Here is a 15,507-nt window from a genome sequence, read left to right as displayed (position 1 = left end):
TTCTGCATCACACAGAATAAGTGGTTGAGGAGAGCGACACACAAATAAAGTTCTGCTTTCAGCTGAACTCTGTAACGAGGGCTATCTTGCTATCGAGGGCTCAATAGAGGGAGACTCCCCCATGCTGGTTAAAAACGTGTCCTTAACACCACAGGCCCTTAACTCTGCAGAATTGGCTTTATTTACGACTCTGGGTCCGAATTCTGTGGTCTGACCTCAAGTGGAGACATATAGTGCCTGTGTAGTATTGAAGCAAGATTTCATTTACAAAGCTGGTTGTGTACAGTACATGAACATGCATAAATGCTTGGTCAAAAAGAACGTTTATCAGGCCAACCATTTTATTTAATAGATACCTCCAATAGATTTTCCTCACAGAAAAATGCAAAAACTAGTTCTATATGAACTAGCCTTTGATTTGGGCTTAGCCAAATTAATGTTGAAAAGAAATAGGATTGCTAAAAATTGGGCCTTTCAAGCCAATCAAAATAAGCTGTTTGCAGTTGTAAGTAATTTACCAGGTTAATAATGTTTATGATCAATTTTGCACTATTTTACTTTAAAAATGTTAAGATTTTATGTGATAGGAGATTTCTCAGTTATTCAAAACTTCTGAAGAGTATTTAGAGAAGACAAGCTGGAGCACGAGATGATGAAAGGGAACTAGCACACTTGGGGTGGCATGACTACCAGCAGCATCAGCACTAGATGTAGTTGAGGTTTGAACACTTTTAGAAATGCCAAAAGAGAAGTGAGAAACCCTGACCACAACTGGGCAGAGGGGTAAACACATTCGAAAGACTAGCCTGAGAAACAGTACTCACAAAACACCAGTTTAAGGACTCGGTCATGATGGCTTTCCAAAGAGATAAATAAATGGTAATTATATAGGCCTACATGATATAACTATGCCATTTTAATGTGATTGAATAAATGGTAATTATATAGGCCTACATCATATAATTATGCCATTTTAATGTGATTGAATAAATGGTAATTATATAGGCCTACATCATATAACTATGCCATTTTAATGTGATTGAATAAATGGTATTTATATAGGCCTACAACATACAGTATGCCATTTTAATGTGATTGAATAAATGGTACATTAGCTGTATTGCTTATCATTTTCGTTTGGCAGTGTCAATGATTAATTGAAACTTAAATGATTAAAAACAGTATTTTTGTGTTGTAGGATTTGCCTTTCAGAAAAACTTGTTGGAGACAGCTGAGAGTATTTACTGTGAGTGTGTGTGTATGTGTGTGTGTGTGTGTGCATGCTTGGGTGGTGATGGGGGTGGGTATTTAGCTATCATTCACCCAGGGAGGGGCACCAGAGGGTGAATAGAGAGGGGTGCATGTGGTATACAGTATGTAGGCCAGGGCATATGTAGAGTCTGCCATAGGAGTGCGTTGCACATACTGGCATCATCGGAGTAGATCAGGGAGAGAGTCTTAGCTGTGGTGGAGCTGTGGCGTGAAATGAACAGTGGGGGCTCCCGAGCATGCTGGCCACATCTAGGCTACAGAAGCAGCCAACCGACATGCTAGCCACATCTAGGCTACAGAAGCAGCCAAAGGTGTTGCCCACCTCGCATTCAGACACATCTGTTCGATAGAGATGCCTTTCCAAGCCACTTAAGAGGTGGGTTGCTACACATGGAGTGAGCTCTCAGATATTCGGGAGGAGGCACACCCAAGGTGATGTATACTAGTGAAATCGCCTCCACCCGCCAGTGAGAAAGCCTTGAAAGGGCTCAGCCAACTGCCTGAGCCCCGTAGCATATAAACAGCTGTTCAGTGTAAGGATGTAAGACAACCTTTGAATCACAAACTGCACACAAGCTGAGTTAACCACTAAGGCCGTCAGGTCAGGACTGACCGTAAAAGTGCAGTTTTGAGGGACAGCATCTTGAGTTTAATATCATCTAAGGGCTCGAAGGGCGCATTAGTGAGAGATTTTCAGCACCATTGGGAAGTCCCACGAGGCCACTGTTGAGGGCAGCCTGAGGTAGCATCCACCCTTTAGGAAACGGGACGCCAGGGGATGTGCACCCGGTTTCACACCTGCCCATTCCAAGTGACGTGATGCGGAGATAGCCGACAGGTACACTTTGAGAGAAGAGATGGAATGTCCCTGCTAAAACAGATGTTAGCACTGACTCGATGGGTCAAAAATAAACTTTGTGTATGAAGGATATCACTCTTCTTTTTTAAAACTTTTTAATTGGGCCCACAGACTTTTCGGGCAAGACACCCTTCTTCAATGTGATTATGGCGATTTAACCTTTGACACCGGATAGGCGTGCTTAAAGTACCCGTTCACCTCTTGATCCACACACAGCAAGTGTTCCCCAACAGGCCAGGGGGAGTCCCAATTACAATCCAAGCACTATACATCCCAAAGAATCACAATACAGAAAAAAACAGAAAAATGATTAGTGTGTTCACAATCATTATCAGCACACCAGTCGATAAACTGCAGTGTGAAACCCTTCGATATGTTAGCCGTTGTCACTGTAGAGCCGGGAATGTGGGGCTTGTGATAAAAGCGTTTCCTAAATTAGTAAAAGTAAATGTCATACATGTGAGGGTGCACGTGCAGGAACAGGAAATGAGGAGCAGGGAGGCCACTGTGCTCTGACCAGGGTAGCCAACTAGAGGCTGACTGCTTGGGGACATATTCACTGTTTGTTAGACGTTGTTTTCATGTCCAGAAGTCATAGAGTAAATGATAGGTATAATAATTCAGGGTGGTAAATCAGTGGTGTAAACCGCAGTGATGGAGTTGAACCAGTAGATGGCGTATGGACAGCTGCCTCCCCATGCTGCAGGCAGTGAGAGGCTTCTCCCATGCTGTGAGGTGAGCTCAGCTCAGTGCACTGCTGAGCTCCAAACCAGTCCTCCTCAAAGGGGCAAAGCATTGCAGGCCACCTTCCTCTCAAAGTCCATCAAGACGTCTCTGTATACTGTCAGTGTCGGCTGCGTGTGTTTTGGAGATACTTTACAATAAGGATCTCCTTCTATGGTCAAGGATGGCAAGTGTGGGTCCGATTTGTAGGCAAACTTCAGAGGTTTATGGCCCAGTATCCACGAGGATCCCGGTTTGAGTCTGTCCTGAGGTCATTTCTCAAATCCACGTCTCATATCTCTTCCACTGTATACGTATATATTTGTATTCACCACAGGAAAAGAGCAGTCTGCATCCTGCATCATGGATAGAGGAAAGTTTTATTTTGGGTGAGCTCAAAATAGTGAATCCCACATTTCGTTCAAGACATAAGAAAACACAGACCTCTTTATGTTAGGCCTAACCATGATGGGATTTCCACACTGTACTAAACAAGAACAGGAAGTGCAGATAGAAATTCACCCTGACATGAATAATAAAAAAAGATCTAGCAACTTCATTTTACAACATATATGTCCTGGTTTCTGATACTGAAAACACAGAAAACACTTTTTTTGATGATGTATCTCTGTCAAAGTGAGAATGTTGTTATTTTTAACCTCACTCTAACTTCCTTTTTCCTATTACAGTATAATGATGAAACAACCACATATTTGTGCATAAGTTATTTGAAACACTCTTGCAAAGCCAGGAGATTTTTAACAGACTTGTACCTTGATGTAGACTGTAGGCCTGTCCACACAGACAAAACTCACATATGCTGTACACACCGTCTATCTTATTTTAACAGGTCACAGATATGCATACAGGAGGGAGGAGGTATTTGAAGCGAATTTTTGTGATATTGGGCTCTATTTTACGCTTGGTCACCGGCGCGAAGCTTAAAGATGTTTTTGGGCGTGGCCAGCCCACATTCATCTTGATTTCGTCGGGCGCGTTGTTCAAAGGGGTTGTACTAATTCTCATAATTAACCAGAGGTGTGTTTGGGGCGTGGCATGCCTGCCTCAGCTGGATGGAGGTGCTGCTGCGGCCTCTCGGGCGCACAGACGATAATCTGGGGAGGCTTGCGGAAGCAGTTGAGCGCGTTGCTCCTGCTGCAACACCACCTCCTTCTCACCACCACCTACGCGTCTTGCTACTATTAGTCTACTCAATTTTATCAGTTTTTCACTGTTGATAATGCACTCTTAAAATAACATATAAACAACTCACCACATATTTCTGACCAGGTTTCTCTTGGTCTTGGTGCTGTAATGATTTTTAGAGGGTGTAATATAGCGATTTTTGGATCATGCGCCAGACCACACCTTCTGCCACACCACTGGGTGCAAAATCCGCCACTGACTGGGTGTAAGATACAGGGCCGCAGTCACCATAGACTTTGTGGGGGAAGCAACATTCTGCTTTCAGCTGAACTCCCAACAGCAGTGATGTAACCACTGTCAGAAACTATAAAAACACATAGCAAAAGGTAAACTTCAAGTAAATTTAACAGTAAGACATAAAGTGAATACCTGCTACAACAACCAAAGCCAATTGCCCTAGCCACTTCATATGATTTTGACAGGATATGCATGAAGCTCTCAGAAGTAAGTGATAGAGTTCAGGTAGGATTTGTGTTTTATCCACTATATTGTTTGTACGTACTGTATACCAATATTCTGTTCTAGAGATTTAAGTACTACCCTACCCTACCCATAGCATTCTATTTATATACAAAATGTACATACTGTAACTACACTTCTAGTACACCACACTACACCAAGTCTGGCTTTGACAGACAGCAGCACGAGTCCGATGTCCCAGATAGCCCGGCCTCCAATCCATGGTATAAAGGATGATGCTGCGCAAGACTGTGTGTGTGTGTGTGTGTGTGTGTGTGTGTGTGTGTGTGTGATGGTTTGTGTGTGTTTGTGTTTGTGTTTGTTTTAACTGTAAATATGGACATTATCAACCAATTGCCTTGTTTTCATAGCCCAATCTAAAACACACAGATTAGCTGAAATTTTTTTTTGTAATTTCATTATATTCATTACTTTTATAAACATATCTCCATTTCGTCCTGGATACTTCACATGATGAAACTCTATACTGCACAAAACAGACATTTTTTTTATTTTTATTGTCCTTTACACGTAGACTAACAGCAGCTTTACAAAAAGTCTCTGTAAGTTGTTGTTTTTTGAAAGGCATGGAACAGTTTCTGCAAATGATAAAAAATAACAAACATAACACCATGCCTCCACATCCTGCATTAAACTGTGTCATGCAGTATAACACATTTTCCACCATAAAACTTGATTTCCACCATAAAACTTGAGATTGTCACTGAATGGAAAAGGGAAATGATCTAAACCACAATTTCTACACATCATTGACTGTGTTTTTGGCTACAGGGTTACAACATGAGGGAAGAATGAAACAGCACTGAAACAAACACACGCTTTGTACAAAAACAAGTTAACCTGTTGCATGTAACTTTAGGCTTATTCTTACAAGCAACATAGGCCTACTGCTGAAGGGGAGTTGAGATGGCGCCCTCTGGTGTCTCATGCAGAAACAGTCACATTTTCATAATCTCCAGTGTTGACCTAAAACACAATCCAGTCCATCACAACAATCAAGTTAAAACATACACAAACACTAAAATACTAAACATCTCTAAACAGACTTATATTTGTATTACTTTAAGTACATTTCAATGGAGCCAACAGTGATGTGCACAAGCATTATCCAACACTAAACAGCAGTAATAAACTGACTGGATTGACCTTAATTATCTAGTTGTTACAGTAGGGTTAAAAACTGGATTTCCATTTATAACTGTATGACTTTGATATCCAAGTATCTTTTACATTCAAAATATTTTGAAAGAAACACATGCAAACAAACAGAATACACAACACACACACACACACACACACACACACACACACACACACACACACATATACACACACACACACACACACACACACACACACACACACACACACACACACACACACACACACACACACACACACACACACACACACACACACACACAGTAGTAGAGAGATGCACCCACCTGGACCCCAGCTTTCTGTCCAATGGTTGAGTACATTTGCTCTGCATTGTAGTGATGCTGAAGAGCTTCATACGTTGATGAGGATTCATCATTCTACAGATAAGACACAGAATATAGACTTTTATATTGAATACCAGGGTATAGACTTTTACATTGAATAATAATTATGATGAGACTGATTGATAATAGAAAAAAAGAATAATAGAAATGGTGACTTGGCTATAAATGGCTATAAAAAACAAGTAAATAATGTTATATGTAAAAATCTGTGCATACAGAGCTGTGTAAAGCAATGCATTTGATAGTATTTTAGGCCGTTTCACATACTGCAATGTAGATTATATTGATGGACTGTTCAGATGCAGAAATCTTCTGGTGTTTTATTATAGATTATCACAATATACTGGCCAAAACCACTTTCCAGGTAAACACTAGTGTGGAAGGAACACACACACACACACACACACACACACACACACACACACACACACACACACACACACCCTAGCAGTATATTTCTCTGTCCTGAGGATTAGCCACAGCATAAGGAAGAGACACCTGCAATGGCATGAACAGCAACCACTAGAAGTCACTTTAGTGAATAAAAGAGAAAAGTTGTAACGGTGACAGACACGTGATTCTGTCACAAAGTAGACAGATTGAATTTGACTGACGCCTGATTCAGACCGTCTCCGTAGTGTGTGTCTCAGAAGCAGCGCTGCTACTGCCAGCCCCTCTTTACACACTATGTTTATCGTTGATAATGCTGCTACAACATCATTTTGTCAAAATAGTTATTTCTGTTTACACTTGTTTGGGAGATTGAATTGGTATTTGAATTTCCTCTTGTGAGATTAAAAAAGTTCATTTTATTTTAACTGATCAGATCTATATCATATTGTTTGGGGGAAAGGGGAATGAGAGCTGTGGAAATGTACTGCCCTCACCAAGAACGGTAGAGAATGGGTCTATGGCTCTGCCCTCACTTTGTTTAATAAATGATTGCCATAATTTGATTACAGCAAAGACTACATTTGTGAGGTTTCCATCCCACATTGTGAGGTTTCCATCCCACATATCACCACCAGATGGAGCTGTTGCCATTTCATGGATGTCTCCTTGGTCCTTGTCCTCACCTGTTGCCTACTGCTCTCATTACTGACGCTGTTCTGAGTTTCTTCTCTGTTGTATTCTATGCTCTTCCCCTGTTTATCACTCTGTCTAGAGTCCTCCCGAGCTGGCAGTACTTTACGTCCTGTGTTGTTATTGAGCCCTGGTTACAAAACCTGCTTCTTTTGTTTCTGCATTTTTGAACTGAAACTTTCATTAGCCCATTTTTGGGACTCTCATGAACTCATTAATTTTGTGAACTGCTGCATTTTTGGATCCTTTGAGTGTTTCTTCTTTGGATTTTTGTGTTCGCTGATTAAAGCCGCCTTCAGTTCAGTTATGCTTTTGCTGTTCCACATAGCTAATCAGAACAGTTCTATGATGATGTGTTTAATGAACAAATACAACCAGGTGATTTTGTTTTCACCAAGAGCAGCCCACAGACTGTGCTATACAGTATGACTAGGAAATGATGTGGCCACGATGTGGCAGAATGTGAGAGAGAATGTGACACCTCTCTTACGTATATCCGAAAAAAATAGGTCCCTTTAATGAGCGAAACACGTACACACATCATGCACACACACATCCAATAAAAAAGTCCATGCAATGACATTTTCATATGGATTAAACAAGACACACATACAGAGTCATTGTAAAAAACCTTAAAACATTTAAAACCTTACAACAACTTACATTTCGCTCCTGCATTTGTCCTGATTGTGTACGTTCACCTTTTTGGCCTAATGGAACAAATCATTTTGCATGTAAAAGATGTTTCTGTGTGTGCGTTAGTCTGTAATCATATTATGTATCTCTCTCTCTCTCTCTCTCTCTCTCTCTCTCTCTGTTTGGGGGAGGGGTGTATTCGGGCATAGTGCATACGTGTGTATTTTCCTACCTTTGTGTCTCATGTACAGGAATATGACTCCTCCCAGCAGCAGTGGCAACAGCACCACAGCAACAAGGATGAAGATGTATGGAGGTGTTTTGGTTCTCTCGTTCTTCACTATGTCTGTAAACAAACCCAGCAGTCAGTGTGAACAGAGCACAGAGCTGTTGCTGTTGCTGCATGTTACTGTGTACTGTACAAGCTTCACCATCAGCCAGTGTGTCTGGAAATAAGCACTAAACATGCTAACACGACCATGCAACACAAGGGCGCCAGTAGATGCTGCACAGCAGAGGTACTGGTACAGCTGGAAATACACACACCAGCCAGCAAATGAAGGTAGTTTTTAACCAGAGATAACACACATGTGAGAGGTGGAAGAGCCAGCAGCACACACCACCACATCACTAGCACAGCACTAGAGCAACACACAAACTCTAAACTCTTTAAAAAGCAATACATTAGATACCAAAATTCAGAATTGGGTATGCCAATGTTAATGCTGTGAAAATGCTATTTAAACATTCAAAGATCACTGAAGAGAACATTTTGGCATACTATTGTCCTAAATGTAAAATGCAATGTTGATAAGGGGGACAAACCTTTTTCTTTAGTTACTGGTGTGTGTGTTTTAGGTGGTGCTTTAGATGGCGACACACCTGCTGGTGATATATGATGAAGATATGGAACAGAAAGAAATACATTTTAATGAAAGGACCACTGATGTCATGGTAATGACTAAAACGGTCAATAATTAGATAATGAAACATAGAAAAATGCTGACCTTTAATTAGGAGGTTAATTCTCCTGACCTTTTGGTTAAGATCGCACCTATATAAGCCCTGGTCCTCCACCGTCAGGTCTGATATTAGCAGAGAAACATTTCCTGGTGAAAGATGCTTAAACATCTGAACTCTGCCTCTATAGGGTCCACTTGTGCTGGATACTCTAATGGGTGTCATATTGAGACCCTCTCTGTCTGATGAAATCCCATATCACTCTCTCAGGTTTGACATGCAGAGGAGAACAGGAGCAGGGCAGCAGCACAGATTCTCCTGAGCTTTTCACAATCTCAATGTGTGTATTTTCCTTTAGAGAACATTCTGGAAGAAACAAGACACTTATCAAATATTGTCTAAACCCAACATAGCTCAGTTTCTTGTCATGAGCATTTTCCCCTTCTTTTCACATAAGCCTACATCATAACAACATATAGAACTACAAATTGTATTGCTGAAGCAGTCTCCTTGTCATTCTGAATCTGTTTCAGTAAAATAGTTAATTCTGTCTAAAATATTATTACATAATAAAAGTCCTACCATTAACTCTAAGTGTGATGTTTCTGAAGCTGGAGGCCCAGCCCTCACACCTGTAGTGTCCCTCATCCTCTTTAGTCAGGTCTGATATGAGCAGGGAGAGATTTCCTGGAGAATCCTGATTAAACATGTGAATCCTGTCCAGGTGAGATTTGAAGGGATAAATCTGTTGGTGTGTGTTTTTCCACCATCTTACGTTTTGAGGTTTAGCCTGGAGATCAGCACAGGAGCACGGCAGGAGAACAGATTCACCAACATATTTAGGGACTTCAATACTGTACGTATGTAGCAGATTGCAGCCTGTGGAAACACAAAAGATATTGGATTACTCATCACCTGTAGACAGTGACGGACTGGACGGTCTGGCATTTGGGCAGATGACAGAAGGGCCGCGGCCCAGTGTGGGCCGTTTGGCATGAAGCGGCATGTTTGTCGGGTTTGCGCGGCCCATTTATCGTAAAGACGGTTTAGCTCCGTCTTATCGGTTTTATCTCTCGGTCCACTATCAAGCATCAATAGTGTTACATTCTTCGAATAAGCCATTTATATAACTACCTTTTCCTCCTTTATAGTTGGAAACTGATCAGTATTTATACCAGACATGAGTCTCTACACTACAGTCATGGTGACCCTCAATATTTACATCAGTCTACATTCTTTTGTAACCTTATTCAATCAAATGATTTAAAAGTGCATTGTTTGAAATTGGAATACAATAAATATGCTGCCTGTATCTTTTATTTTATTATTGGTTTACAAAAGTTAGGCTACATGAAGCAAGGACTTCTGGGAATTTCAAAACCGAATGCGTCTACTACCTTCAGCACGGGGAATTGCCGATCTAGCATGCCTTGATCCTCGGAATTTTCCCCTTATAAAAGCTAATAAACTGCCCCCAAATGCACTTCGAAACATAAGAGAATGTCTGCTTAAATTTAGTGAAGGTGCTATGGTTGAAAATCTACAGTCGGAATTGACACATCTCGCCACGCACTCTAAACGAGTAGGCCTATACAGTCAAAGCGTCGGACATTGATGATGCCGCGGAGATATAGGAAGATACAGAAATAAACCTGGTGAGCAAGAAATGTGCTACCTGCAAGAATTGTGCAATCTGTTGCTATTTCCTTCTCCAGCAGTTAAACCTCTTTACCTGTGCCTACAACTATATATGGTTAGCAAATGAATTCCTACTAACACTGTCATGTACTCAAGTGGCATGCAAACGAGTTTTTCCACTCTTAAATTCATCAAGAATCGCCTAAGGACACTATTGTCACAGGATAATTTGGAGGCCTTTATGCTGATGGCGACAAAGAAAGAGGTTCTATAATGCAAGACGTTAATTATGACACGTTTGTGGAGCGGCTGCTCTGATGGGTTTCCCGTTTATCAACAAAACTACATTCGCGCGCAGCCGTGGGGCAAAAGACGCTTGGTGCCACAACGTTATAAACTTGACTTAAATAGTCGGCTGCTGTAAGCTACAATCGTAATTTTTTATATACCCCTGGTCCCCTGTTGCCTCAATGATAATAGCATCTCATTTCAGGCTATATTTCAGAGTTTGCCGTTCATTTGCATTAACATCGTATTTTGTCCTTTTTGGCGAAGACATGCATTCCTTTAGGGATATTGAACATATTGAACATTCTCTAACCATCGTGATTTCTAATTGGTGCAATTTTCAGCACAAAAACGTATTTTGTTCTTTTCATGGAGAGCACTGTTCTATGCTGCTTTCTGCGCACGCATGTTTTCGTGACGTTACATAGAAATCCATGTATTCTAGGCTATTCTTTTTTCATTTTCATATTTCATATTGCATTCATTTTTTTTTGGAGTTGTGCATTGATATATCCATGTTCTTGGTTCAGTCTTTATGCATATTAAAGTTAGAGTTCATCACCAATGGGGCTACAAACGTGATCTATTTCGACCTCTCTCTGACCGTCACCACGGTCTTACTGCGAATGATGCCATCCTGGCACCTGTCTCGAGACCTGAATATCAACAAAAAGTCACATGACTGACCGGAGGCAGGTCCACAGCATATAGTGCATCCGGTACCCTGCCTCATCCTCTTGCCTTTCTCGCCTCGTTCTTTGAGACCGCTGAAAGTATAACGTTACTTCTTTTTGGAAAACTTAATCCGACACGTTGACGTGCAGGTGCCTAGTGCCCCTGAGGATTGGTAAGTGTTTTTCTAATTTATCAATGTTGCCGGCGGATACACGTCTTTACGTGTATACCGACTGTGTTTTCTAACTTGGTCTGTTTGACTACAGGTAGGCTACGGTCTGAACTTTCCGTAGCCTGATTGCTGCCAGGGCGTAGAGTTGTCTGGCAAGGAGTTGCAGACCAGAGGACCAACATTCAGACCTTTGACAGGCCTGCCACAAGTTCATGGCGTGGGCAGCCTAGGTCATCGACGAGGCGCAATGGCCAGGCCACCCTCCCCCCAGGGGTCCAAGGACCCAGGGGGATCGGGCATAGGATTTCGGGGGAGACTGCCGAGGTCCACTCCCAGCTACGCCTGGACAGCTGGGAGCGGGAAACCTCAGACCCCTGGGTACTGGACACAGTTGCCAGGGGATACAGGCTCCAGTTCGGCAGCGCCCCCCTCCCTTTACCCACATCCGAATGACGACGGTCAAAGATCCAGCCCAGGCAGATTGCCTTGCAGAGGAAATAAGTACTCTGCTAGAGAAGAGAGCCATTGCCAAGGTAAGTTTGAACGAACAGCAGGCTGGGTTTTATTCAACGTATTTTCTTATCCCGAAGAAAGATGGCGGGTTGCGCCCCATCTTAGATCTCCGTCTTCTAAAACCTACATGAAGGTCCTGCCATTCAAGATGTTACATACAAAACACATTTTGGAGGTGATCGAACCAGGCAAGTGGTTTGCCACTCTCGATTTAAAAGATGCCTACTTCCACGTCCCAATTTGCAAGGACCACTGGAAGTTCCTTCGTTTCGCCTTCCAGGGACAGGCTTACGAATTCCGATTCCTCCCGTTCGGTCTTTCCCTATCTCCCAGAGTCTTTACTCGGGTTGTGGCAGCCGCCCTGGCGCCGCTACAACGAGGGGGCCTGAGGATATTGCCCTACCTAGACAACTGGCTGATCGGTGGTTCATCCCGCCAGCAGATTGTGCGGGACACGCAAGTTGTCTTAGCCCATGTTCAGGGCCTGGGCTTCAGAGTGAATTTAAAGAAGAGCGACTTGAATCCACGACAGATAGTGGCTTTCTTAGGTATTCGCCTGAATTCTTGTACAATGAGGGCATGCCTCACAGTAGACAGGGTCTCCAAGATTCAGAGAACCCTTCGTTCCTTTCGCAGAGGCAAGCGCTTGACGCTGCTGTGCTTTCAGAAGCTTCTGGGGTTGATTTCTGCTGCCAGCATGCTTGTTCCTTTGGGCCTCCTCAGAGCTCGCCCTCTCCAGCGGTGGCTGAATTCGTTCAGACTTCACCCAAGAAGAAACAGGCACAAAAACCTCAAGGTCACTCAATCATGTTTGAAGACCCTTCTGCCATGGCGCAACAAGGGGTTACTCCTACAAGGAGTTCCGCTGGGCTGCATACCATCCAGACGGACACTAGTGTCAACAGATGCCTCCCGGACAGGCTGGGGAGCAGTCTGGGAGGGCAGAATGGTCAGAGGTCTGTGGCAGCCTCCATGGGACACAGAACACATAAATGTTCTAGAACTTCGAGCAGTATATCTTGGCCTCAGGGCTCTGCGGCCCTTCATTCAGGGCAAGCATGTCCTTGTGCGAACCGACAGTACAGTCGCTGTCTGCTACGTCAATCATCAAGGAGGGACGAGGTCTCTCCGCTGCCTCAAGATGGCCCAGGGGCTACTCTTTTGGGCACTTCCGCGCATCGCCTCACTCAAAGCCATTTACGTTCCCGGGGTTCTGAACCAGACGGCAGATCTTCTCTCCAGGTCGGGCCCTCACCCGGGACAGAGGAGGTTACACCCAGCAGTGGTAGCTGGCTTATGGGCACACTTCAGTGTAGCCCAGACAGATCTCTTTGCTTCGCGGGAGACCACCCATTGCATGAGGTGGTTTTCTCTGAATCATCCCAGGGGCCCACTGGGTCTGGATGCACTCTCTCACGAGTGGCCGGAGGGGCTACTGTATGCCTTTCCCCCGCTGCCTCTAATTCCCCATGTACTGGACAGAGTAGCGCGGGGGTGCTACAAGGTCCTGTTGATTGCTCCTCGATGGCCGGGGAGACCCTGGTTTCCGGCTCTCCTGAGGCTTGTCCACGGCCAACCGTTGCCTCTACCTCTCAGAACAGATCTCCTCTCTCAGGTGGAGGGCCGAATCTGGCACCCCAATCCAGCTGTGCTGCAGCTGTGGGCTTGGCCACTGCTCAGTCCTTGCCTCATGCACTAGATCAGGCTGTCCTAGACACCCTTGAGAATGCCAGGGCTCCTTCAACACGGTTGAACTACCAACAGAGATGGAAGGTGTTTACTGCATGGTGCCATGATCGGAAAGTAGAACCCGCAAAGTGTTTTGTGGAGGTTATCCTTTCTCTTCTCCAATCTCTTCTGGATACAGGGAGGGCTGCCAGCACCTTGAGAGGTTATGTCGCAGCCATCTCCTGTTTTCATAACATGGTAGGAGGCCTTTCGGTTGGGAAACAACCAGTGGTGTCCCAGTTTCTGAAGGGTGCAAAGCGCCTTCGCCCTGGTAGGTGTTTGAGAGCCCCGTCTTGGGATCTACCCTTGGTGCTGAGGTCTCTAACCAAGGCCCCATATGAGCCGCTGCAGCAGTCCAGCCTCAAGCTCCTCACACATAAGACTGTGTTCCTCATGGCCATGTGCTCTACTAAACGGGTAAATGAATTGCAGGCGCTTTCTGTAAGCCCTGACTGCATGAGGTGGAAACCAGAGAATGCAGGGGTCGTACTATGGCCCAATCCATTCTTTCTTCCCAAAGTGTTAACCCTCTAACCGCCCATGTCGCAATATTGTGACAAGCGTCATTACTGAATAAAACAGACGATAGACGCGAGTACAGTGTAAAATCTCATTTGTACTCTTGACCACTAGTTGGCAGACACCCAGAGCTTCGATTCAAGCTCAACCTTTTTTTTCAAAGTTTTCAGGAAGCATGCGAAAACACGCGAGAAACACACGAAGAAGACGTGCATTTCCTCCATAACACGGAAGTGATGCGGGCCATAGTTTTGCACAAATTGAAGCAGAAATACACCAAATGTTGAAAAAAAAAATTCACGTGTGACGAAGTCTTGGATCTGGTATTCACCTATTATGATTCTGAAGGAGAATATCTGCCTTTTGGAGAATATGATCGATCGTCTATTGACTGATAGTCACGGTGCGTCTGTGAATGGAGGTACGTCTTTGCGACAGTGTCCACTAAGCATACCATACTTATTTCGACCGATTTCGACCCTCTGCCCAACATAGCTGGAGGTGCCAGTGGCAATAGTGATGATAGTGTCCGTAATGGACGTGGTATAGACAGCAGGGGTTGTAAAAATAGGGCTCTGAAGAACTACAAAGTCACCCGCGATATGGAACTGATTTGACCAGGCTACTTTATTGTATAGTAGCATAGGGTTTGTGATTATAGTAATAGTTTACTATTGTTGGTTTACATGTGACTGTATTCCTGTTCATTTGTTATGTCGGTGAAATGACAAAAAAAGAAAGAAAAACTGCTCAAATATGTTCATCTAGTATCAACATCTAGTATTTACTGAAATGTGCATAATTCACGGTGGTTACCATCCCGTGACGTCATAATATGCAAATTAGATGAGTAAATTTACCCCCTTCATAAACTTCTGTTCATACTAAATGATTTTCACATTTACAGTAGGACTTTATCTCTGACCACTTGCAAGCCATGGCCTTTTGAAATTTTTATGTACAAATCCAATTTATTCTTTTTAAACCCTGGCGGCTAAAGTCAATAAACTCAGTCAACAAACTCGGCTATTGACCTGCAGGTTTTTCAGCCAGAGCCTTCCTGTTCAACAGAAGTGGATCTTGGGACTCTCTGTCCAGTAAGGGCATTAAAGGAATATGTAACCCGTACACAAGAACTGCGTCAAGCTCACACACAGCTATTCGTGTGCTATGGGGAGTCACAAGTGGGCCTCCCAGTGTCCAAACAAAGACTGTCTCACTGGTTGGTGGACTCCATCTCTCAGGCATAT

General features: G+C 43.5%; 1 protein-coding gene across 1 annotated transcript in view; it reads right to left on the bottom strand.

Moving 5' to 3' along the window:
* Positions 1–4,935: 4,935 nt before the first annotated feature.
* Positions 4,936–15,507, bottom strand: part of LOC143104087 (junctional adhesion molecule-like) — a 34,117-nt gene continuing 23,545 nt past the window's right edge. The window contains exons 4-7 of the mRNA XM_076268026.1: positions 7,997–8,110; positions 7,792–7,838; positions 5,986–6,078; positions 4,936–5,506 (exon numbers count right to left, since the gene is read on the bottom strand). Coding sequence (XP_076124141.1) covers positions 5,465–5,506; positions 5,986–6,078; positions 7,792–7,838; positions 7,997–8,110 — 296 coding nt within the window. The 3' untranslated portion in view covers positions 4,936–5,464. The remainder of the gene's footprint in view (positions 5,507–5,985; positions 6,079–7,791; positions 7,839–7,996; positions 8,111–15,507) is intronic.

The sequence above is a fragment of the Alosa pseudoharengus genome, unplaced genomic scaffold (genome assembly GCF_046254945.1).
Source record: "Alosa pseudoharengus isolate Yale_2024_CS ecotype anadromous, Long Island Sound unplaced genomic scaffold, YU_APseudo_1.1 YU_APseudo_1.1_scf_5, whole genome shotgun sequence".
Lineage (NCBI taxonomy): Eukaryota > Metazoa > Chordata > Actinopteri > Clupeiformes > Clupeidae > Alosa > Alosa pseudoharengus.
Note: the sequence above shows the minus strand (reverse complement) of the source record. Positions and strands in the feature narration are given on the sequence as shown.